At 38.9% G+C, this 26,814-nt stretch overlaps 1 protein-coding gene across 6 annotated transcripts in view; it reads right to left on the bottom strand.

Moving 5' to 3' along the window:
* Positions 1–26,814, bottom strand: part of sbf2 (SET binding factor 2) — a 609,277-nt gene that overhangs the window by 89,616 nt on the left and 492,847 nt on the right. For all 6 annotated transcript variants that reach the window (XR_009446846.1, XR_009446845.1, XR_009446847.1 and 3 more), the window contains 5 exons: positions 24,235–24,433; positions 17,031–17,227; positions 15,221–15,358; positions 13,700–13,801; positions 1,192–1,266 (listed from right to left, as the gene is read on the bottom strand). Coding sequence is in view for 3 of the 6 variants with exons in the window: in XM_059652034.1 (XP_059508017.1) it covers positions 1,192–1,266; positions 13,700–13,801; positions 15,221–15,358; positions 17,031–17,227; positions 24,235–24,433 (711 nt within the window). In the remaining 3 variants the exon portion in view is untranslated. The remainder of the gene's footprint in view (positions 1–1,191; positions 1,267–13,699; positions 13,802–15,220; positions 15,359–17,030; positions 17,228–24,234; positions 24,434–26,814) is intronic.

The raw sequence follows: 26,814 nt of genomic DNA, 5'->3' as shown, positions 1-26,814 counted from the left end.
AGGATTAGCGGCAAAAATAAACTGAAGGGCACATCCCTCCATCTGCCATCAGTCTACAAGATTTGTCAGTAAAAACTCCTCAAACTGAGTGGATGTAAACACCCACAATGATAGAAGATGTTAAAGTTACCCATGAAAGTAGTTTGATATACAGATGCCAAAAACATTGAGAAACAAATTGTGGTCCCCTGATTTCCTAATGTTGGGGTGGTGTTGAACAGGGGTCAGAGATAATGAGAGGGACTGTGTAAAAGTGTCTAAAGTCCGGTGAGACTGAGGATAAAGGTTTTCGGCCTGGTAGTATAGGGTAAGAAATCTGCTCTATTGCAGTGGTGACCATGTTATTGCTGTATTTGGGAGGGATGTTACTTGGGCCTTGATATATTTGAAGTTGTGCAATAATGAGATAAAAACATTATTGTATGAATCATGTCATGCAATTATGGACATACTTAACTAGTAACGTTCTTGCAGTGCTTGGGCTTATATCAAATTACAGTTTTAGGAAAAAGAAAGGAAAACCTGTCATTGAGATTACAGACAATATATCAATACAGGAATCAAAACAACTTTAGCTATGAACTGAAATAACATTAGGAATTATACATAAAAATTTACGTCTTCAGAAACAGTACGTCATTTGACTAAATGTGGGCAACATAGTTGACAAAAAATATGCATTAGCCACATTTACAATATAGCATTGGACAGTTTAGATAAAAGAACATTTTTGTTGTTTCTACATTTTATCAGCACGTGAACAGAGCAGCAGGAAGACGTGTTTTAGAAGTTTAAATTTTCAAGACACTGCAGCGAAAGAATCTGAACTTATTTAATGCATGCAGTATATGTCAGATGTGGTTTAGAAATATTTATGTGTTTAAAAGAAGTCTGGCTTGAAAACCACTTCTTATATTAATGTGGTTTAACCATAATCTAAGACACATGACTTGTACCATGACAAACGACATGTTTTCCATTCTCATAATGAGATGATATTGTCAGGTGTGGAAAATTACAACATGAATTCATAAGGGACACTAATTAATTAACCTTTAGGTTGCTGAAAATGCATTTGTGTGCATAAAGATAAATTATTGGCAACACAAAAATTAACTCAGTTCTTTTGTACAAAGAACAAAGAACAAGATGAGTGGTAACAGGTCATAAGAATACAATGCAGCATGGTACCTTGATTGAAGACTTTTCCCTTAACAGTATTCTTCTGCTGAGAATGAGTGAACAGCTTGTCCTTATACCCGAGAACTGGTGGATCAATGACAGAGAAAGAATTTTCAGAAATATTGCGCATTAAAATCAAAATGATCTGAAAATTACAGGCAATTATTAGGTAAAAATTAGGACTGTGCCAATAGATGGAAGCTGTGAAGTTCATTAGGCTGTGATCCTGATGGTTACACTGGCATGACCAATAATACGCCCCTTACAGCTCACCTGCTGTGTTTATTTGGGGTGTGGCATGGGAGGGGCGTAGTAATTGATCACGAAAGCATAAGCATTATTGCAGAAGCATTTCCCATGCCTGTCAGAAACTATGGTTCCCTTATGCCTGAGCCCATGATCTTTCCAATCCTGCTAAGTGTTATTAGATGATCACCTTATGCTTTTTTAAAAAAAAGAACATATAGACCACTTTGGAGACCCAACTGCCTAGCCTGGCCTCGACTTCACTGGTGTAATCCACATATGACCCTGTAAATGACAATATATTCCCATTCGATTACTGGTGCAAGTTATAATGATGTTAGGTCACACTGGAGTGGAGGAATTCATAATTTCTCAAACCTGGCTGTGCCTGGTCTATAACTTGCTTTGTAAGTGCTGGACAGAAGATTTGCTTTCAAAAGACAGTTAAGAAACATTTAGTAGTTGTGGAATCTGCTACAGTCAGTCTTTGCTCTTTTTTCTGGAGTTGTGGCGGCGTAGTGGTACAAACTTGGAGGAATCAATGAATAATCAATTAACTAATTACATTTCGATGTAAAAACCTCAATCAGTAAATCACGTTTGTCGTAAGGGCAATTTACCACATTAGAAATTAATAATGATTCATAATTTAACTGATTGGCACAGCTGTAAATATTTTATGTATGTGATACAGAAAGAATAAAACCAAATGCATTTACACAAAGATGCAAACCTGTTGCTCCAAGTTTACATAATCAGCCACTCAATTACACATATACAAGCAAATTTATTGGTTGAGGGACTGCAAATATCGAAATAAGATGAACAAAATAGGGTGATACTGGGTTAAAAAGATTGTACCAAAATAACAGGAAGTCTTGTGAGCTGTTTTATTTAAGTCCGAGTTGAGTCAGTATTCTGGAGTGTTTTCACTGCAAGGCCTAGTGTGCTCTCCTGCAGTACTGTTCTACACTTGCTGCACTAAATACCCACACCACCCTTGTGGCATCTCCACATCCGATTCAGGCCCCATTATACCAAACGGCATTCCCAAAACAACGTGTAAATCAGATGATTTCCTGGAATTCACCAGCGACATTTGCGCTTGTGCAGTTTTTTTTTTACAGCCCATACTGCACCTGGACAAGTGATGTTAGACTAGAACTGCCCTGTACTGCTTCTGACATTTGCTACAGACACAGCAAACAGGGGCAACTGGTGCTCTGCTTTGCAGGCAGGGATGTGGAGGTTTTACTGGGGTGGGTTTTGCAGAAGGGGAACATGCTCTTACTCCAGGACCAGGATCAGCACCAGCAGGGAAGGTCACAACCCCAAACTACACCAGCCTCGTCTGACGTTGCCACCCAGGTTAAAGTAGTTTCAGCCATCTGGAGGTCTACATAGCACTGTAGGAACAATGTCAATGTCCTTCCTGACTCTGCCAAGGTAAGAGACACTGTCTTGTCTCTGATAACTTACATTCCCGTTGTTACTGTACTCACCTCCCACCATGACTCATGCTCTTCCACTCTCAACACTATCTGCAATATCCCCTTGACAGTAGCTGATACCTATGAAATGCTTCCTTCCTTTTTTCCCTGCATTAAATGGCAAGGCAACACAGAAATAACAGTAACCTTGTATCTGGTTGAGGGGGCAAGTCATTGCAAGGCAAGGATGCTGTGTGCATCCAGGTACGTTCAGGGAGTGTGCGTTATGACAGTGAGCAAACAGCCCAGACATGAAACCTGGACCAGTCCATCAACTGGGTACATGTCCCTGACTGCACAATGTTATTACTGCAGCATTATAATGATAGTTGCTGGTACATCACTGAAGTGTGGAAGCACCTTGCATAAACGGGTTGAAGATGTGCCATGAGTGTTGTTAGAGGTTAGTACATATCAAATGCCAAACTCTATGGACATGGGGTATGAGACTAGTGTTCATGGAGAAGGTAGTGCCCAGTGTCAACATACAAGCCATTTGGAGCAGGCAGTGAGCTGAATCCACCAGGTACCTGACCTGGTTTCCATGTCCATTTTTCTCAACATCCAAATCAGTTAGCACTTTTGACAAGAAAGAAAGCTGAATATTAATGAGGTGAGTTGGGTCATCAAAATAATCCTCCCTGATTTGCAACTTGTAGTTGCCGAGCAAGAAACTTGCCACACCACTTGTGAAAAGCGGACAACAGGGCATAGGTTTCTCCTGAAATCGACATGGATTTCAAAGCATTTCTTGTCTGATTATGCCACATATCATTCAGACCCCTACAAGATTTTGTCCAATAAGATTACATTAATGATATCGTGCAAATTTGTGATGTTTAATTGTAGCTGAAAAATTCTGACAATTATAATTTGTAACAGCTAACACGCTCCTTTGCTAATCATCAGACTGCAGGAAATTCTACAATCCCTGGGTGATAATTTTTGAGCACAGAGCCCATGTTAAAACATCTTTGACAGTGTTAATGCTTTAAAGGTGTTAAAATAGCTGAACTAAGAGTAAACGTGTTTGGAAAAGATTTTAAGTTAAAATAGTTTTGAAAATATTGGGCCCACAATTTCAGGAAATTGTTAGTAAAGCAGTTCTGAGTAGGGAATTATTATTTAATGCAAGAGTTATTTAACTCTTATATGTCAGAGTTAACACTCATTCCAAAATATATGCTAACTTCTGGGGAAATAGCCTCCTTGTGGAAATGCTACAATATGCAAAATCCAGGATAATGAGAGGAAACGTTCAAGGTCTAAAAAAATCTACTTACCCCAGAATATTCACATTGATTGAACAGACTGCGTTGAAAAATTGCAACTCCCAAGCAACAAGTAACAGAAGTGAATAGTACAGCTAGATCTAAGGAAAAGTTAGGTAAGCACATTAAGTGGAAAGGAATAGCAGGATCTCTCATTGGGACTAGGTGAAGAGGAATGGAAGGCGGCTAATCTGGAGCACAAACATGGACATGTGGAGTCAAATGGCCCTGCTCTATCTGCAACTACTTTGTGGTTGACCAACATTTCTTGACTGATCAATTAAAAAACCCAGTTGTGCAGATAGGGTGATTCTGAGCTTACTTCCACCAGTTTAAGGATGTATATCTATCCGTTCTATCACAGAGGCCTTTCTCTAAGATACACATTTTGTAAAACTTCATTTTAAAATTGATTTGGAATAAGCGCAGAAAGAAAAGCAAGAGGAAGTGAGAGAGGGAAAGATAAAATCTCATGAAAAGAAACCCTAAAGATAACTCCAACCAATCCATACCATTGCCTCTATGTTTCACAAGTTGTTTGCTTATAAAAGAGGAGAAATAGCTTATTAATGAGGTGTAAGAGGAATTCGGTCTCCCAAATGCAGAATGTTCCTAAGATCCTTTAAGTATAAAAAGGAAAGAACATGCTTGTAACAGTCAACTAGGTTTATATTATCAACTGTATCCACCATGCAAATATGCTACGCAAAAGTCAAGTTTCTAAGGCTACAATTTTAGTCAAAAAGTTAGGAGGCGACCTTTACACAAGTAACATTTTTGGAGACATTAACATCTACCTTATTGTATGATTTTGCTGTTGTAGGTGTCAAATTGGAGACTGTTGCCAGTTCCAACCACAAAATAGTAAAAAAGGTAGCAAAAGTATTTTTGTTTTTAAAATCTTAGAAAGATGCATTAATCTCTATACAGCAAATTATTACATTTATCGGATATATTAAAAAGCCACATACAAACAATTATACTCACTTTTTCACAGTACAGAAAGAAATATTACGTAACAACCAAACATGCATCAAAATAAAAGCTAAATACTATGGATGCCGGTGACCCGAAAAAATAGCAAAGTGTTGAAGAAACTCAGGAATTCTGGCAGCATCAGAGAATCAGAGTTAACATATCAAATTCCATACAACTCTTCTTTGGACCATACAGTAAATGTGTATTAAAAGTGCCCTCCTCCTTCAGAACCAAATATCTCATTCTAAGATAATAAAATGTGAGGCTGGATGAACACAGCAGGCCAAGCAGCATCTCAGGAGCACAAAAGCTGACGTTTTGGGCCTAGACCCTTCATCAGAGAGGGGGATGGGCTGAGGGTTCTGGAATAAATAGGGAGAGAGGGGGAGGTGGACCGAAGATGGAGAGAAAAGAAGATAGGTGGAGAGAGTATAGGTGGAGAGAGTATAGGTGGGGAGGTAGGGAGGGGATAGGTCAGTCCAGGGAAGATGGACAGGTCAAGGAGGTGGGATGAGGTTAGCAGGTAGATGGGGGTGCGGCTTGGGGTGGGAGGAAGGGATGGGTGAGAGGAAGAACAGGTTAGGGAGGCAGAGACAGGTTGGACTGGTTTTGGGATGCAGTGAGTGGAGGGGAAGAGCTGGGCTGGTTGTGTGGTGCAGTGGGGGGAGGGGGCGAACTGGGCTGGTTTAGGGATGCGGTGGGGGAAGGGGAGATTTTGAAACTGGTGAAGTCCACATTGATACCATTAGGCTGCAGGGTTTCCAGGTGGAATATGAGTTGCGGAATATGTTTTTTGAATAACATTACCATATGGACCTCAACATTATCTTCATATGCATTTATTTTGCTATCAGCCATATCAACAAACAGTCATCTGCAGTGCTATCAAGGATTTTGGATCTCTGAATTAGTTGGTGGCAATTTCCATTATGTTTTCATCCTGGGTCTCTAAACTATTGACACAGGATTGCTAATATCCAAGCCCATATGTTGCACCCTCAGTGAACGTCTTCTCTCTTTTGATTATCCAGTCATTCCAAATTGTTTCATGCTATCTTTGAAGGGCTTGTTTAGGGAGCCATTCAATGTTGAACAAGTATGGTTCACTCATCAAGAATGACTGTAATGTCACTATTTTGTAATCTGACTTCAGCTACAATATTAACAAAGTATAGTCTGACCATGTTGCAGGTCAGAAGGCTTTTATCTTTACATAATCCTCCTGGTTGGAAACTCCAAAACTTGCCTCAGCCACATTTTCATGATATCTTCATCCATCCATCCTTTACTGTAAAGGTGGATAATGTCATGTCTCACAGGGTAGTGCGCTGGAAATCAAGCCTCCACTATCCTGGAGTCAAAGATTTTATTTAAGGAGGAGAGCTAAATGACACCCACTTTCCACGATAAGTATCATATTTATTAAAAATTTCTTTCTATCCCAGAGACTGTTGTTTTGAAATACTAAAATTCATTTGACTTACATTCATCCACAGTGCTGTCAAGCAAAGTGCTTTAACATTTTGATTTTATGGCAAGAAAGGAACAATGATGTATTTCTAATTTAGGATGATCCACGAATTCAAGGGAACTTCTAAGTAGTGGTGTCCCTATATGCTTGCTGCCCTTGACAGTAAAGGTCATGGTTTTGAAGGTATTGATGTAGAAGAAATCTAGGGGAGATACTTATTACACCTTGCAGAAACAAACACTTCTCTCTGGGGCTGTTGATGGAAGGAATGATTGTTTAAACTAAAGGATGGGTTACCAATAGAGTGGGCTGCTTTCCTGCATCGTGTTGAACCTTGAATGCTGATGGGTTTCACTCATCGAGGTGAATGAAGAGCGAAGAACCCTTTGACACATTCTTGATTTATGCCTTGTATATCATGGAAGGGCTTTGAGGAATGAGTGAGTTATTTACAAAAGAACATCCAGCATCTAATATGCTTTTGTAGCCATATTATTTATGTGACTAATCCAGTTAAACTACTGGCTAATGCTCGTCACCACAATGCTGCTGATGGAGAATTCAGCAATGCTAATCCAGTTGCAAATCAAAGGAGATGCTTAGGCTGTTTCTTGCTGGAGATTGTCATTGCCTGAAACTGTGTAGCATGAACATTATTTGCCACTTTACAGTACAAGCCTGAATATCGTCTAGATTTTGCCATATATAGGCAAGAACTATTTTGATAGCTAAATAGTTTGCACACGGTTCAATCACCAACAAACATGCCTAATCTGGCCTATGAGTAAAGAACTGATAAAACAGTTGAAGATGGAGGAGTTTAGGATTCTGTCCTGAAGAATTCCTGTAGCAGGACATAGTCGACAATTTTCAATTGTTTTCAGGCAGATGCCAATGTTGTAGCTGCACTGAACAACTTAGCTAGGGGCATGGCTGGTTCTAAAGCACTCAGCATTAAAGCCAGGGATGACTGTTACATCTGACATAACAAGGTGCACAGCTGGATGAACACAGCAGGTCGAGCAGCATCACAGGAGCAGGAAAGCTGACGTTCGGGCTTCAACCCTTCACCTATTGTACACAGCCAATTTTTAACATCATGTGAAATTAATCAAATTGGGTGAAAAGTAGCATCTACATGGGATCCTCAGCAAGAGACCAAGACATATCATCAACCACATATATGTCTGTTATTGATGGTTAGAAGTGCTTCAACCTTGTCTTTTGCACTTAAACGTTGAGTTCCAGGATAATTGAGGAGAAATGTTTTCATAGACTCTCCTCTTTCTTTGTTATTTAATTGTCCACCATCATTCACAACTGAATGTTGCATGAGTGAAGATTCTTAATTTGACCCACTGGATGTGTAATTTAGATTTGTCTGTATCATGGAAGGTAGTTAATTACATTGTTGTAGGTCTGCTGTCATTTGTAGGCAGATTTTCTTCCCTTAATGACATTACAAATTAGGGCAGCTATTTTAGGATCCAGTTATTTCATTGATGGCATTAATTTTTTATTCTAGATTAATGTAATTAATTGAATTTAAACCTTGATGTCCTGATGAGGGGTCCCAACTCAAAACATTGACTCTCCTGCTCCTACAATATTGCCTGAGCTGCTGTGTTTCTCCAGGTTAGACCATAATACAATCCCAAGATCCTCAGCCATTCATCATATGTTAGGCCTACCTTTCCAGGGATCATCCGTGTGAATCTCTGCTGGGCACGCTCCAGTGCCAGTATGTCCTTCCTGACGTGTGGGGCCCAAAATTGGACACAGTATTCTAAATGGAGCCTCACTAGTGCTTTATAAAGTCTCAAAAGCACATTGCTGCTTTTATATTCCAACCCTCTTGAGATAAATGACAACATTACATTCGCTTTCTTAATCACGGACTCGACCTGCAAGTTAACCTTTAGCGAATTCTGGACTAGCACTCCCGGATCCCTTCGTACTTTGGCTTTATGAATTTTCTCACCGTTTAGAAAATAGTCCATGTAGGTATTCTTTTTTCCAAAGTGCAAAATCTCGCATTTGCTCATGTTGAATTTCATCAGCCATTTCCTGGACCACTCTCCTAAACTGTCTAAATCTTTCTGCAGCCTCCCCACCTCCACAGTGCTACCTGCCTGTCCACCTAACTTTGTATCATCGGCAAACCTCGCCAGAATGCCCCCAGCCCCTTCATCCAGATCAAAATATATAAAGTGAACGGCTGTGGCCCCAACACTGAACCCTGCAGGACACCACTTGTCACTGGTTGCCATTCAAAACGAGAGACTTTTATCCCAACTCTTTGCCTTCTGTCAGAAAGCCAATCTTCAATCCATGCCAGTAGCTCACCTTGAACACCATGGGCCCTCCCCTTGCTCAGCTGCCTCCTGTGAGGCACCTTATCAAAGGCCTTTTGGAAGTCTAGATAGGTAACATCCACTGGGTTTCCCTGGTCTAACCTACTTGTTACCTCTACAAAGAATTCTAACAGGTTTGTCAGGCACGACGTCCCCTTACTATATCCATGCTGACTTGTTCTAATCTGACCCTGCACTTTCAAGAATTTAGAAATCTCATCCTTAACGACGGATTCTAGAATTTTACCAACTACCGAGGTTAGGCTAATCGGCCTATAATTTTCCATCTTTTGTCTTGATCCTATCATGTTGGATTGACTCTGACTCCAGCACCTGCAGTTCTTTCCTTCCCCTAGCTGCTGTGGTGGGATCTGAATTTGTATCTCTGGATCATTAACGCTGTAATGCGCCTGCTCCCAAAATTAATTATTCCATCTCCTCTCAGCAAATTTATGGTGGTCTTAGTGCCATTACTTGAAATTGGAAGTCCAACCCTGTTTCAATTCTGTCAGAATGGTCAGAATTTTGGACTAATTTTAAAAAAAAATCTTAATTCCTATTCTGTACTTCATTTTCTACTTAATATTTCAGCTGGAAATTAAGTTAATACACTTTTCTTTTTCTGGCAATTCTTCTAAACCTTGGCAAAATCCTAGTGTTGGACATACTGAGATGTGTTGGCTTAACAGGAGCAACCCAAAAGATAAAACAGAATGTTCAAAAGTTCAAAACACTGATTTTTATATCTTTAAATGTAACCACCAAAATTATATTGCCCCTCTCTTTCTCTCAAACTGTTCTACTGGGTTGTAGTGACAGCAATTAACCTGCTGGTAACATGTAGGAAGGTAAAAATAATGGTATATCAAATTCTGCCTCAATTTCACCTATAAGTTTGCTAATGGTGAACAATGAGTCGGAATACAGGAAAGGGATTGAGTGCTTAGAGGCATGGTGTAAAGGCAACAATCCCTCCAATATCAACAAAACTAAGGAGCTAGGTCATTGACTTCAGGAAGTGGAGTGGAGGACACACCCTTGTCTGCATCAATGGTGCTGAGGTGGACATGAGAGTGGCAAGATCATGAGAGTGGTTATCTCCAACAACCTGTCCTGGTACACGAGTGTCGATGCAATAGTCAAGGAAGCACAACAACGTCTCTACTTCCTCAGAAGACTAAGGAAATTCAGCATGTCCACAGGGATTCTTACCAATTTTAATTGATGCACCAGAGAAAACATTCTATCTGGATGAATCACAGCAGAGTTTGGCAACTGCTCTTCCCAAGATTACAAGAATGTACAGGGAGTTGTGAACTCAGCCCTGTCCATCATATAAACCAGCCTTCCATCCATTGACTCCATCCACACTTTCTGCTGCCTTTGGAAAGCATCAACGCATCAAAGACCTCTTCTACCCTAGTTATGCTCTGTGCCACCCTCTTTAGTGGGGCAGATGTAAACGAATCTGTTCATACATGTACACAAACAAGAACAGTTTATTCCTCGCTGCTATTAGACTTCTGATTGGACCTCCCAAATTTTAAGTTTAATGTACATCCTCCTCTCTGTGCACTTTGTCTGCAGCCGTAACATTGTATTTTTCACTCTGTTCTACCACTCTCTGCACTTTTAATGGTATGATCTGCCTGTACTGTATGCAAAACAAAACTTTTCACAGCACACAGGTACTTATGACAATACTAAATCAAATCAAATATACCTATGTTTGATAATGCACCTGTGAAGCTCTGAGACATTGTAATACGTAAAAATTGCTGTAAACTAATCGCATCTGCCTGCATATGGTCTGTATGCCTCTATTATCTGCCTGTTTGTGTGTCTGTCTAAACACTTAAATGTTGTTATCAGGATAGCTTCTACCACTTCCCCTTGCAGCATGTTCCAGGCACTTGCCAACTTTTGCACTTGATGTCTCAACTGATGAAGGAAAGCATGCTGAATGCCTTCTTTATCTGCTTATCCAGTTGTGTTGCCACTTTCAGAAAGCTATGGACTTGTACCCCAAGATGCCTCCTTATGTTAACGCTATTACGAGTCCTGTCATTTACTCTACTTTCTTTTTGCATTTGACCTCCCAAAAGGCATCATCTCATGCTGGATTAAACTGCACTACCATTTCTGCACACAACTTTTCAACTGATCCAAATCTGCTGTATCGTTTGGCAACCTTCCTCATAGTCCAAGGGACCTTGTCAAATACTTTAGTGAAGTCAATGTAGACATCATCCACTGCCCTATGCTCAATCACCTTTGTTTCTTCCTCAAAGAACTCAATTAAATTTATGAATCAAGACCTCCCCTCACAAAGCCATGCTGACTATTCCCAATAAAGTTTGTTCTTTTCCAAACGTAAGTAAATCTTGTCTGTAAAAATCTTCTCCAATAATTTCCCTTCCACTGACATAAGGATTTGGGGCCCTATAAATTTCCAGGATTTTCTGTGTAACCCTTAAACAAAGGAACAACACTGACTATTCTCCAGTCTCTGGGAACTCACCTCATTTTCTGATTGATTGATTGATTGTTGCCATGTGTACTGAAATATAGTGAAAAGCTTTGGTAATGAGCAGTCCAGGCAGATCACAGCAAGCAAACGATGTTCAGATCAAAAAGGCTTGGAGGCGTACCAGTAACGTTGCAGGTTACATTATTTGTTGCTAGAGTCCATTCAACAGTCTGATAATGCCATCAACAAACACACAAGAGCTTGACCCCACAAACACTCCACTGTGAAGGGAAACTGGAAGTGAGGTTATCCAGTTCAAGAGACTCCAGAGTTCAAACAACAGGTGGGAAAACACAGTGGGGCTTTATTGGAGGCTGCACTGATGATGTTCCACGAAACAGTGAACCAGCTCGGAGAGCCAACCAACTGCAGTCTGATAACACTGGAAGAAAGCTGTTCCTGAACCTGATTGTGTGTGCGTTCAAGCTTCTAAGTCTTCTGCCTGACAGAAGAGGTTGTAGGAAGTCATCACCAGGGTACAACGGGTCTTTGATAATGTTGGCCATTCTTCTGCAGCAGCAAGCAATGTAAGCAGAGTCCGTGGATGGAAATTTGGCTTCCGTGCTGGTCTAGGCTATACACACCAACTTCTGTAGTGTCTTATGGTCCTGGGCAGAGCAGTTGCCATACTAAGCTTTTATGTACCCAGACAGTGTGCCTTCAATGGTGCATCTGTAGATGTTGGTGAGGGACCTAATGGACATGCCAAATTTCCTAAGCCACCCGAGGAAGGAGAGGTGTTGTTGTGCCTTCTTGACTGTCACACTTATGTGAGAAGTCCAGGACAGGTTGTTGGTCATCATCAGTTCAAGAAACTTGATGCTCTTCACTCCCTAAACCTTAGTTCCGTTGATGTAGGTTGTGGCATTTCCCCTTTTGTGGCATAGGAGGATACAAAGCTCTCTGCCAAGGCCCCAGAAATCTCCTACCCTGCCTCCCTCAGTATCCAGGGGCTAATCTAATGTGCCCTAGAATATGAACATAGCCCTCCCTAATCTTAGCATCATCAAATGTCCTTCTCCTTGATGAATACTGACGTGAAGCACTTATTAAGAATGTCACAGATTTCCTCTGGCTCTATGCTTGGTCCTTAAGTGGACCTATTCTTTCCCAAACTATCCTCCCGCTCCGAGTGGATGTATAGAATGCCTCGGGATTCTATTAATCCTGCTTGCTAAGGGCATTTCATGGCCCATTTTAACCCTCCTAATTCCTTGGTTAAGTTCTTTCCTGCTTCCTCAAGGTCATTGTCTACTTTCATTTCCTAACCCTTACATGAGCTTCCTTTTCCTTTCTGACTAAATTTTCAACATCTCATCATCCAGGGTTCCTGAATCATGCTATCCTTATTTCTCATCCTCTCAGGAACATGCTGGTCCTGAACGCTGACTACCGTAATTTTTTCCACCTATCCACACAGGTTATATGCCCCTTCATTTTCTCTCCCTGCCATCTAGATTATTGAAAAATAATTGACTTCTCAATTCCAAACAGCTTATCCAAAGGATGGCAGAGTAGTGTCCTGAACACAGGTACCACGAGTCATTGTATGTAGCAGAGAGACATGTGATCGAGATCATCTCTGCAGTATTTTTTTCCGCATTGCCTGTGCATACAGATATGTCATGAGTCTGAAAACTAAGCTCAGAAAAGACACTTATTCTTGCATTAACTGTGATAAATATGTGGCGCAAACTTGCGACTAAAAGTGAATCTGTTGCCATGAGAAGGCACTTTCAAGTTTAAAACAAAGGTATAAAGATAAATAACATACAGAAAATAATAAATAAATTAAACAAATAAAAAAAACTTTGTTTTTGCTAAGTTCTTCTGGTAAGCACTAAAACATCCTTTTGTTTGTAAAAGCTGCAGTCTTCTTGTGCCACATTTCTCCTGTGGGTGACCCCTATTTTAATTTCTCAGGTGTAAGGACAAATGTATTAGTTAGCAACGATTTTCTCTCCCGACCTGCACCATGCTTCCCTGAGCAAAGGGTGAGAGGTTGGGAACTTGCTTCTGTTGTGCTGATACATTCGATAGATATACCTTTATGTTCAGAACCACATTTCAGAGTTTCCAATTTAATAGTAATGACACACATAAAGGAAGATCTTTTAATGATTCCTGGCTTCTTGAATCTGAATTTCAAAATAAGGGTAAAAAATAACACAACTAACCTCCACGTGTAAAACTGTTTGGAAGATGCACATCCAAATGTCCTGGGACCACCTGCTTTACAACACTTGTTGCTCGAGAGTACCTTTTGTCAATTGCTGTATCTATAGAAAAGAAAATGAATTTAATTTGTCCATAAATAAGGATTGATAAAGGAAAAAACAAAAGGATTTAATTATACGTACTACTCAGGTTTACACTTTTCAGTAACCAAGACACACAGTCCAGGAATGCCCAAAGTTTCACAATCGGTGCATGCAGATAAGCCGAGGCAGAAGAAAGTCTTTGATTCCTCAACTGACACTTACTATCGAATATCTCTTGAGTAAAATACGAATGGATGCTTTGCACCATGGAACTGCACCCTCAACAAGGAATCAGCACTTTCAGGAAAGGAGTAAAAGTAAGAAAAGTGGCAGGGAGAATGCAAAAGGATAAACCAAGCTCTTAAAATTTCTCTTTATCCTCAATGAACTATTTGTTACTTAAAATGCCAAGACTAGGACTAAGTAGATTTTCAAGATTAAAAATGTTCAGGTAAAGTTTATGACATGGAAGTATTAAAGTGAACCAAAGCAAGAAATGCACTGTTTCATCAGAGTGAAGTATGGGCTGGGTGCCTGTTTGATTAGCTCAACATATGCTTTCTAGCAGTCTAAATTTTATAGTCAGATGCCTCTAAGTGAATGCTAAGGGCATTTCATGTCCCATTTTAACCCTCCTAATGTTTTCCTTAAGTTCTTTCCTGATTCTTCAAGGTCATTGTCTAATTTCATTTCCTAACCCATACATTAGCTTCCTTTTGCTTTATAATTAAACTTTCAACATCTCACATCATTCAGGGTTCCTGAATCCATTTTGAATCCATTATTGGTAGCTTCTACTGGATACATTATCAAAGCATTACCTCTCTCTGCTTTACTAAATTGTGTATTAACTTAAATATTTAAAAATAGATAATAAAACAGTACATTTGTTTCAAAGGAAGGTTTCACAACGGTCCCAATTAGTAGTGTGATTACTATTAGTTTTACAGAAGGAGAAGCAGAATTACGACAACTGAAACCATTTTATCATAACTACTGCAAATGCAGATTAGCATGCCTTTTGGAAACTGGGCTTTTAAATATCCCTACACATCAGAAAATATTTAGATAGGGAATAAGAATGGAAAGATTCCTCAGTTTATCAGAAAAAAATGTTTGTTTAATGCTGCATGATATCCAGTGTATCATCACGTAATTCCAAACTAGTGTAACTGATGCATCCCGATCTCAGCTAAACTAGCACTGTGTGCATGGTGAAGAGAATACTACAGTGCCATTCAACACATCTCCAAGGAGTAAGGTGTGGTACTCAGCAATATTACAAAAGCCTTGGAGCAGGCAACTTTCCAACACTCTTTGAAAAAAAAATTGATTATTGTACAAGGTGAGGGTCCATAATTAATGAAACTCACATGCTGAAGTTAAATAGCCCCTAGCATCAACAGTCACAACAATTTTTTTTAAATAAAATTGCACCTGGAGACAGGATGACATTGGGATGGCCTGTAAGTGTGCTGCTGCCATTTATTCTGGAGAAGCTAGGTACTGCATTCAGCAAAGCTTGTAGGTACTTCTCTTGTTCAAGGCTACTTGATGACTCTGAAGACACAGGAGCTAACACGAAAAATAAAACCAAAATCTTGTTAGACAGAAAACACCAATAAAATTAATTATCAAATAATAATAGTGGTTTTTAGACTGCTGGGTAATGATAATGGGGCTATTCAATTATCCTAATACAGACAAGGATAGTGACAGCATAAAAGGGCAAAGAACAGGAATTCCTGAAATGTGTTCAAGAGCTTTCTTGATCAGCATGTTTTCAGTCCAACAAGAAACGAGGCTGTGCTGCACTTACTACTGGAGAATGAAGTGGGAAAACTCGTGGATTACATTTGGGTAACTGTGTTCATATCATCAGGTTCAGTATAGTTCTAGGAAATGGCGATGAGAGATCAAATGCGAAATACTTAAGTGGAGTTCAGCTAATATCCACCAATTAAAAAATAATATATGACAAATGGATTAGGATTGGGAAGCAAAACAGTAACTGCTCCTTTAGACACTTGCAAAGAGGAGACTGCTTGTGCTTAGAATAATGATCTGCCAAGGAAAAAGGAGGGCATAAAGAACTACAACTCCCTTAATAACTCAAGATTGAAATGAGACTTATGGCATACATGATTTATAATCCAGTAGGGAACCAAACTGCATCCAGATAGCACACAGATGAAAGGGAACAAAAGGCATACAGAAATATCAGCACTGGTTAGATCAAAATACACAGAAGAGAACGCTAAAAAATCTCCTACACACAAGTTGTAAAATGGCAATCAAATAAGGATGGAGTTGATAAATGATCAAAAAGATCACCACCAGGAGACACTGAACATGGCTGAGGTACTAAATGAGTATTTTGAATCTAAAGAAAATGCTGTCAATTTAACAGTAAAAGAAAAGGAAGAAATGATTTGGATAAAATAAAAATAAAGAGGTGGCACTTAAAAGGTTAGCAGCGAAAATAGTGGAGAAGTTGCCTGGTCCAAATGGGATGCATTTGATTTTACTGAGGGAAGCAAGGATTTAAAATGTAGATGCTCTGGCCATGATCCTTCAATTCTCCTTCAGTGTGAGGGTGTTGCCAGAGGGCAGCAAAAGTTTCAATCCTATTGCAAAAAGGGGATAGTGAATACTTAATGAAAATGCTATTGATCTGAAGGCAAAATAAATTCATTGTAATGGACAATGCAATTGGGATCAAAGGGAAAATTGCAATTAATGAGTCAAATGATATTAATTATAAAGCATGTAATCTTAGCAGCCTTGCACATTAGCAAAGTCATTGTTTCATGAAGTGTTATTCACTAGATTCAGTCCTGAAACACTATTACTTCAATCCATTGTTTGCATATGTATTTTGGCAACAGTCAACCTGTTATACAAAATGAGTGCTCCACTGTGGCAGAAAGAACATACAATCCCAGAGCACAAATACATCTGCCCACGATGGCTGAGTGATGAAGTCATGCTGTGAGCAATTGTGCTTACTCATGCCGGACCACTTCAATTCAGATAAATGGTACAGAAATTGATATCAAATAAGAAACCATCGCCATCGTCATGTCATTATATTAAAAAAAGTAAGCACATTAAAATGCTGTAAGTTATAGTTTTGAAGAATTAGGAGATAAAGTTTGAATAATTAACTTTCTCAGTAAAAATAGTACTTCAACAATGTTCGTTCAAGGTTAAAATACATAATGCACATATAGAGCACAAATCTCACCAGCTGAGTGTGGATTTTGGGATTTAAAGAGACCCACAACTCCTTTTCCATGGAACCCACCAGAGCGGAGCAGAACGGCCTTTGTTTTAGAGTGTTTCCAACAAACAACTGGAAGCCTGTTGTGTCGATAACAACGTGCAACCTTCTGTAAGCTGCTGTCCAATACTGACTGTGGTACTACCACAAGTCCAGGGTAACTACATTAAAGAAAGGATAAGTTGTGTTACGTTATGGATAACATGCTAGCAAAAATTCTTAAATGGTCAAAAAATACTCATTACTCAACATAATTTCACAAAAGAACAAATAATATCTTTGGAGACTGTTTCATGCGAAAAGTTCCTCCCTGTTATTCCATTTTTGTCGGATTTTCTTATCTGCGTGTTTAATATTTTCAGCGTATGGCACATTATGTTGAACATAAATAATTCAAAACAAGATTTATTTATTCAAATGCATTTTTGCAGAGAACATGAAGTACTAATAAATAAGAAGCATCTATTCTACTATGACTACCTCTTCCTCAATGTTCTATAGTCCAACATTTATTGCAGTGGAGTTTTGGTGCAAGGAGGCATTACATTTGGGAACTTCCAGGAAGTCTCAGACACCCTAAACACTGGAACTTGAAAGCATATTCTTCTTCTTTTTGAAAGAAAGACAGGTTGTCAGGTTGGAACACCTGACAATAACAACAGGAATGGGTTGTGGAAAAAAGTAGGGCCAAAGAATCATTACTAGTATTGAGAGAAAATAAATTAATATATATCTTGCATGTATGTGTGTACATATAATATCTATATCACACATGTGCACATCTATTTTATTGACTCTGGTATATCTTATGTCAGTGTAGTAATTTTGAAGAATTTTTGGTGTACTGTCGAAAAAAGCAGCAGTAAACTAGCACACAGCAATAACCCAGTATTGGAAAAATTATAAAAACATTTTTGGAAATGAAGATTGACCATCATAATCATTAGAAGACATTCAAATTGACAGTGTAGTCAATGGCAGAAATGGAACCCAAATTTGCCAATGATCAGCCCAAAACTGAATGCTAGTGCCTAAGGAATTCTGGATGGAACTGAACAGTATGCAGTCATCAGCAAACAGGTCCAATTCTGACCTTACGAGGGAGGAAACTCTAGCTGCTTCATGAATGAGTTTTTGAAAAATAGTTTCAGGCTACAGTCCCAAGAAATTTCTGGCAGAATGCAAATGTATAACATAGGTTATTGGTGAGTAAGTACCATTTCACAGCATAGATGATAACTTGATAATGATTGCTGATTGCAAATAAGACATCAGAGTGGTGATTGGTTGGATTGTATTTATTGTGCTCTTTGTGAAAGAAAAATATGTGATCAATCTTCGTCAGAGTTCCTTACATGCTAGTGTCCTAGCTGTTCTGGAATATCTTGATCTTCTTGATTCTTGAGCACTGAGTTTCATAGCTGGGATTTTAATATTCTATGTAGATTTCTCCTATTTTCTTCAGTTGTGAATCATGGGCATCACTGCCTGACCAGCATTTACTGCCCATCCCTAGTTGCCCTTGAGAAGGTGGGGTTGAGTGGCCTTCTTGAACTGCTGCAGCCCAAGTGCTTTAGCATGACCCACAAGGCCTTTATGAAGGCAGTTCCAAGATTTTGACCCAGCAATGGTTAAGGGACAGTGATTTATTTCCAAGTCAGAATAGTGAGTGGCTTATAGGGGAATTTGCTGGTGATGGTGTTCTTATGTATCTGCCACCTTTGTCCTTCTAAATGGAAATGTTCGTGGGTTTGGGAGTTGCTGTCTACGGATCTTTGGTGAATTTCTTCAGTGCATCTTGCAGATAATACTACTGTTACTGAACGTCAATGGTGGAGGGAGTGCATGGTTGTGGATGTGGACTGAACTGGAATTAATTAAATGGCTCAAAGACTGGCAGCTATGATTGAGATTGACCAAATAACACTTTGGCTGAAAGTGGTTGTAAATACAATCTTGGAGAGCATGGAGGTTCAGGGAACCACCACCTCCTGTGAGTTTGGTGTGAGAGGGCTGCAGAACATCGAGCTGATCCATTAATTACATGACTGCTTAGCTTTGTGCATGCTATGTGGTGCTGCAAACTAACGTTACCAGGTTGATAATTGCTTAAATGTACCATTTGCTGTTCTCAGCATGCTGTGAAGCATTCTAAACTGCAGAATTCCCCGTGTGTAATCCAAACAATCATCATTATAGGTCCGGCATAACTTCACAACATTTCAGTTCTTTCATTCTAGAACAAAACCTCTTTTTCTGGCCTTGCTAATAAATGCATTAGTCATAGAATATTCATCACGTGATCCTACCTGGCCTTTCACCTTCCAAGTAATAAATGACATATTCTTGCTACCAAATGCATTATCTACACTTATATGTTTAACTTCATCCAACAAATATTTGTCAATTCTGCAAGTTTATTAAAGTATTTTGACAACATTGTTCAAACTGTTAACATAAATTGGTAATACCTCTGATATCTCGTCCCTAGGTTGTTTTAAATTGCAAATTCTGATTAGATCTCTATCTTCTGTTCGATAATATTAAGATGGTTGAAACACCTCATTATCATTATTCTAATTTTACTTATTCAATTTCTAATTTATCTGCATAAATCTTCCTACATCTCTCTTCCACTGTTAAACGATCTGTAGACTTGACCTATTAATGTGATGGATCTTTTCTTACATTTATCCACATCAACTCTTCTTCACCTCTTTGCTGAATACTATGTCTCTTTATCAAATGCATAATCTACATTTATATGGTTAAATTCATCCAACAAATATTTGTCAATTCTGCAAGTTTATTAAAATTGTTAGACCTCGTCAATATTGAAAATCCCCCACAACTTGACATCACCTGCAAATTCAGAAATTGTATCAGAGTTATTACTAATTCATTCATTTTAAACATGCACATTGCTAGAAGATTGGTGGAGAGCTAATATAATGTTATCCTGAATGAGTACACCTGCTTTACCTCCTCGCCTGCCTCACCATGTCTAAATGTGCTACATCCTTCAATGTTTAATTCCCAGTCTTTATTTCCCTGTCCCAACTATCCCTACTACAACTGTCTCCTCACAACATGAGGCCTGAAACGTCAGCTTTTGTGCTCCTCAGATGCTGCTTGGCCTGCTGTGTTCATCCAGCTTCACACTTTGTTATCTTGGATTGTGTCCAGCTTCTTTTTTAAACTATAAGCACTGTGTGCATTCATGCACAGACATTTCAATTCTCTTTTAATAGGATTTTCTTTGACTATATGTTTAAACATTTATTTGGACTCAACTTATAGCTCCATGACTTATTCCCAAGTGATAATTCCCTCCCTTACTTTTTTACTGTTTATCCTGCCCTGTTCTGTTTAAATCAAGGCTGCTTACATATCTAGTAGATTCCTTGCCACCTCTTACTAAACAGAAAGAGAAAAAACACGAATGTGAGTGGGCCATTCAGCCCTTCAAACTTGATCTTCCATTCACAATGATCACTTCTGAGCATCCAATTCAGTGCCCTGTCCTTCTTGAAAGCACGCAATGTTTTGGTTTCAACTTTCTGTGGCAAAGAAGTCCACAGACTCAGCAACTATCTGGGTGAAGGGATTTCTCATCACAGTCCGACTTAGCCCACCCCTGTAACCCTAAATTGCGAACCATTCCTGGACTTCCTGGGCATTAGGAATATCCTTCTGTGCCTACCCTGTTAGATTTTATGGGAATCAAAGACACACCCTTCATTCTTCTAAACTCCAACAAATATTGCCCTAACCAATTCAGTCTCATTTCATACAGCAGCCCCGCCATCCCAGGCATCAAGCTGGTTAACCATCATTGCATTTCCCATAGTAACAGGTAATGTAGAGGTTAGAGAAGGGAAGGAACTTGTTATCACAAGGGAAAAAGTACTGAGCAACCTACTGTAATTGTAGGCAAACAAGTCCCTAGGAACTGATGGTCTGCATCCCATGGACTTAAAGGAAGTGGCAGCAGAGATAGTGCACCATCTGGTAATAATATTCCAAAAAATCCCTGGATGCAGGTGAGATTGCAGTGGATTAGAAAAATCCTGATATAACACCCTTATTCAAAAACAGTAAGTAGGAAATGACAGACCAGCTAGTTAACTTCATTCAGAAATTGTGAGAATACATTGTTAAGGAAATAAGAATAGGACATTTGGAAAGTCAAAGTACAATTCATCAGAATCAACACGGTTTAGGAAGTGTAAATCATGTTTGATTAATTTGCTGGAGTTCTTTGAAGATATAATAAGCAAATTGGATAACGAGGAGCCTGTAGATGTAGCATATCTGGACTTATAGAAGGCATTTGATAAAGTGCTGCACCTAAAGTTATTACATAAGATAAGCTTACATGGGATTGGCTAACCAACAGAAAGCAGACAGTTGGGACGAATGGGTCTTTCTCTGGCTAGCAAGACATAACTAATGGAATGTTACAGGGTTCAGTCCTTGGACCCCCAACTATTTACAATCTACATTAGTGACTTGGATGTGGGGATCGGGAATACTATGCCCAAATTTGCAGATGGCAGAAGAGGTGAGAAATAAGTTGCAACGAAAAATTAAGATATTGGCAAGTGGATTATCGTTAGGTTCAGTAAATGGCCCAAAATTTGGCAGATGAAGTTTAACATGGATGAGTGTGAGATTATCCATTTTGGTTGTAGGTATACAAAGGCAGTTTATCTAAATGGACAGAAACTTGAGACTGCTTTCGTACAGAGGGATCTGTGTGTCCTTGTGCATGAATCACAAAGCTAGTCTTTAGGTACAACACGAAATAAGGAGGCAATTGGAATTTTGGGACTTAATGCAAAAGGAACAGAGTACATAAGTAAAGAAACATTGCTGCAACTGTACAAGCATTAGTGAGACTGCATCAATTTTGGTCCTCTTACTTGAGTGGGTTGTAATTGCTTCGGAGGCAGTTCAAAGGAGGCTCACTAAGTTGATTCCAGAGGCCAAGGCTTTACCTTATGAAAAGAGATTGAGCGGTTTAGGCTTATACTCTATGGAAGAGTGAGGAAAACTAACTGAGGTATATAAGATGCTGAAGGGGACTGACAGAATAGACGTAGAAAGTGTGCTTCCTCACACGGAGCAATCTAAGTTTTAAGGTAAGGAGTAGCAGATTTAAAACAGAAGTGCAGAGAAATTAGTTCTCTCAAAGGGTTGTTAATCTGTGGAATGCACTACCCCAAACTGTGGTAGATGCTGGGATTTGAATAAATTTGATGACTGCAGATCAAATAAGTACATATTTCAGTTTTTCTTCACAAATTAGGACAAAAGTAACACCTTTGAACTTCGTATTCAGTTGGTTCTCACTTCTGATATCAACTGATATCTATCGTCTGCACCATCTCTTTCACCATAAGACCATCAGGAGTGGAAGTAAGGTCATTCGGCCCATCGAGTCCACTCCGCCATTTAATCATGGCTGATGGGCATTTCAACTCCACTTCCCTGCACTCTCCCTACAGCCCTCGATTCCTTGTGAGATCAAGAATTTATCAATCTCCACCTTGAAGTCATTTAACGTCCCGGCCTCCACTGCGCTCCATGGCAATGAATTTCACAGGCCCACCACACTCTGGCTGAAGAAATGTCTCCTCATTTCCGTTCTAAATTTACCCCCTCTAATTCTAAGGCTGTGTCCACTGGTCCTAGTCTGCCCAGCTAACGGAAACAACTTCTCAGCGTCCACCCTTTCTAAGCCATGCATTATCTTGTAAGTTTCTATTAGATCTCCCCTCAACCTTCTAAACTCTAACGAATACAATCCCAGGACCCTCAGCCGTTCATCGTACGTGAAACCCACCATTCCAGGGATCATCCGTGTGAATCTCCACTGGGCACGCTCCAGCACCAGTATGTCCTTCCTGAGGTGTGGGGCCCAAAATTGGTCACAGTATTCTAAATGGGGCCATACATGGTGTTCAGGATTAGTTTGTCCTGTGTTTCTGCCTCCTGAGAATATACCTTCTCAGCACCTGAACCATCTCTACTTTAATTGTAAACCATCATTCAGTTACAGTTTTATGTGCCAGTTTTTGATTTTAATTTATTTGAGTCAGATCTGTTTCTATTGAAATTAGGGCTCCCATATTGTCCTTTTCCATAGCTAAACTAACAGTTATGCTATTCTGATCTCTGTCCTCCAAATATTCTATTGATAGTTGATTCACTTGACAGATCTCTTTGCCCAGAATCAGATTCACCAATGCTTCCTTCCATCTTGGGTTGGAAACAAAATACTTGTGAAAATACTCCTGAACACTTTTCAGAAACACTTCCCTTTAAACTATAACTATTCAAAACTGCAGAAAGTTTCCCATTCTAACAATTCTAGAGATTTTGCACATTCATGTAATTCTCTTCCAAATCTGTTCCTCTAGATCTTTTACACTGGTTAGTGGTCTATAAAATAAACCAAAAATGCAATATTAGCTCCGGTTTCTCAGCTCTAATGAAATATATTGTGTGTGCACCCTTCAAGGGAACTCTCCAGCATTGTAATATTCTCCCGAAGCAATACAGTTACCTTTCCTCCTTTTTCTGACCACCTTGTATTGAGGAATACAATCTTGCCCTTTGTTCAAGCCAGGTTTTTTGCTATTGTTACAGCATCATATTCCCACAATATTGCACAGAAGATATATATCTTGGTAACCAATTCTGACACAATGCCCCTAAACTAGGATCTTGGGCAAAACAAAAGTCAAGTTTGCTTTCTTGATCACTTTCTACTGATTGCTGCTGCAAAGTTTAACATTTTAAAAAGGATCTAAAATAGATTTCTTTCACTCCATTAATGACTTTGGTACAGAAATATCAATATTGTAATCAAATGATTTCAAAATGCATCAGGAAATTTAACTGGTCACAAGGTCTAAAAGGTGTTTTGCTTAATTGACCTGTACTTGTTCAAAATTCCTTTTTGTCATTGGAAGCTGATGAACTATGCATGAAGCTAGTTTATTATTGCCAATGTTTCGTTGATGTTAACACTGTGTTTCCATTTAATTAATTTTGAAGTATTTTACTGATATTGAGGACCTGTACATGAATTTACCACAATGCATTTGGGTTATGAACAAGCACTGACCCAGGCTACAAAGAAGACGTAAAACATACTAACCTTCTGCACAGTAAATACATCCTATTGGCAGCAGTTATCCTGAAGTGCTCTGCCTTAGATCGTGATGAGTTTGCACTGATAGTGCCTAGACCCAGCCGCTGGTAGTCTCGAAAACACGCCCGCTCCACTAACTGCTCCATAGTTGACTTTTCTGAAGCTTTCAAAGTGCTACTTGTGGGAAGTTCACCATCATCTGAAGCTACGATTTGCAATAATGGAGATTATTAATTACTGGCTAGTCAGAAAAGAAAAACACTACGTATACTGGAAATAAAAACAGGAAATATTGAAAATATTCAGTAAATCTGGTAGAATCTGTACACAGAAAACATTAACATTTAAGATAAATGACACAAGACTAAAAAGGAACAATACTGAATTAACGTGTACTTGTCTTGAAATTCTTTTTGTCACTTGAAGCTACATCAATTTTTCTTGAAACTTCCTTTGCTATTGCCAACTGTGCATTATTTTGAAAATTGTAAGCCCATTTAATTATTTGGAAAACATTTGCACAGTAAGATTCCAAGAGAATGAGTGGTGGTGTTAGTTGATTGGGTCACGGAGCAGCATATTGACAGAGGGAATGGCCCTTATGGAGCGCTGCAAGGGAAGGGATGGGAATAGATATGTTTTGGTCTTGACATTATATGATGGCAGTGGAAATGGTGGAGGCTGATGACACAGTGGTGAGGTAAGGGCAACCTATTATAGTTCTGGAAGGAAGGGGAATGGGTAAGTTTATGGTTGAAAGCCTTGTGAAATTGAGGAAAAAGAAAAATGTTTTGAAAGCTGCTCTTTTTAGTACAAATCTGAAGGAGAATGGAATAAGGGAGCGAGGTGGAGGAAATGTAATCAAATTGACTGGTTACTGTGTCTTTAATCCATTCCTTTCTCCATTGAAACAACTGTGTATACCTTGACAGCATCTACTCTTGTCTGAGGCTTTACTGTTTTTTAAAATGTTGGTGGGCAAACGTATCATACCTTCCTCACTGGAAAATTGGAAGTTATTTGAAACCAATTAATAACAGTTAGAATACTATTCAAAAATATCTGAAATTCAAAATACAGACTTATACTGCTTTCATTAAATCCACATCGTTAAGAATTTAATGTTATTTTCCAATACGTTTCCTTTGTTCTTGGGTGAACAAGTATGTACAAGGCGTGAAAGTAAATGTCATTCAAATATTAGCTGTAAAATGATTTATGTTACAGAATTTTAACCAATGAATTACAAAATCTACAAACTATGGTCACTTAAGACATCATTCAGGTGACTCAACTGATGTTGGAGTCGGCAGGGAGGAGATATTTAAAAGAACAAACTTTAAACATAATCAAAACCAAAAGAACTGCAGATGCTATAAATCAGCAACGAAAACAGAAGTTGCTGGAAAAGCTCAGCAGGTGTGGCAGCGCATTGGAAGAGAGATTAGAGTTATCACTAATCAGAAAGGTCGGAGGAAGGGTCACCAAACCCAAAGTATTAATTTTGATTCCTCTTCAAAGATGCTGCCAAACCTTAAGCATACATGTTCGCAATTTTATAGTTTTTGGTGTAAGCCATTTGAAAAGATATGAAATGTGTTTTAAAATACTTCTTCCAATTTTTTTTACCGAGAAGTAACAATTTTGCATGGTTATCATATTGAAAATACATTTGATATTTCTTCTAATTTAGAGACAGGAATGGTTGATTTTCTGTGTGATTTTTAAATCTCTTTTGGCTGAAATATCAACCCATTTATTTTAATAGAAAAAGCAATTTCACATGACCTGGGATTAAGCGGACATTTTCAAATCAGAGAGATATTGACAGGTGGAACATTTTTCATCTGTGCTAAAATACTATATGGCTCTATTCAATGGCCAAAGCAAAAGATTGCACAAATTTCCTGTTCTAAGTTATTTGTACAGCTTAGAAACACTTTGATTGTTGGTCTAGACCATGACTAGGCTTAATGCCAGAACAAACAGAAAACAAGAGCGTGGAAATCAGGGTTGGGGAGGTGGTGAGGTCTTACTAAAGATGTGCATAGATAGGGACTTTTTTGTCCGTGAATTCAACCACATCTGATTCGATAGTCATACTTACAGGTGTGTAAACACAAAATATTCATATCATATTGACCTGATTCTTCCCTGTTGTTATCAGGCTTATAAACAGGCCTTTCATATATTACAGCTGATCTTTCTCCGCACCTTCTCTGCAGCAATAACACCATTTTCTGCATTCTGTTCTTTCTCCCTGATGCACTTTTGCAAGGCATGATTGTCTGGTTAATATACAATACTTTTCATTGTAAACTGGTATATGCGACAACAAAAAATTATATCATATGTTCCAAAATATATTGACCTCATTACATTACCAATCAAACATACTGCCATTACCCTTACAGGATTAATTTGCAACAACGTAGTCATACTAAGACATAGCCTGGGACAGTTGCAATTGTGTTAATGATTGCGATCATTGAGCTGTTCTGGTTGTTGCAGATCAGTTGAGGGAAACATTATTTGAAAGGTATTTGTTAATAGCTGCTCAGTCCAAGTCCACTTTTTTCCCCTCTG

This window comes from Stegostoma tigrinum, chromosome 17 (genome assembly GCF_030684315.1).
Source record: "Stegostoma tigrinum isolate sSteTig4 chromosome 17, sSteTig4.hap1, whole genome shotgun sequence".
NCBI lineage: Eukaryota > Metazoa > Chordata > Chondrichthyes > Orectolobiformes > Stegostomatidae > Stegostoma > Stegostoma tigrinum.
This window is presented reverse-complemented; position numbering and strand designations above follow the sequence as displayed.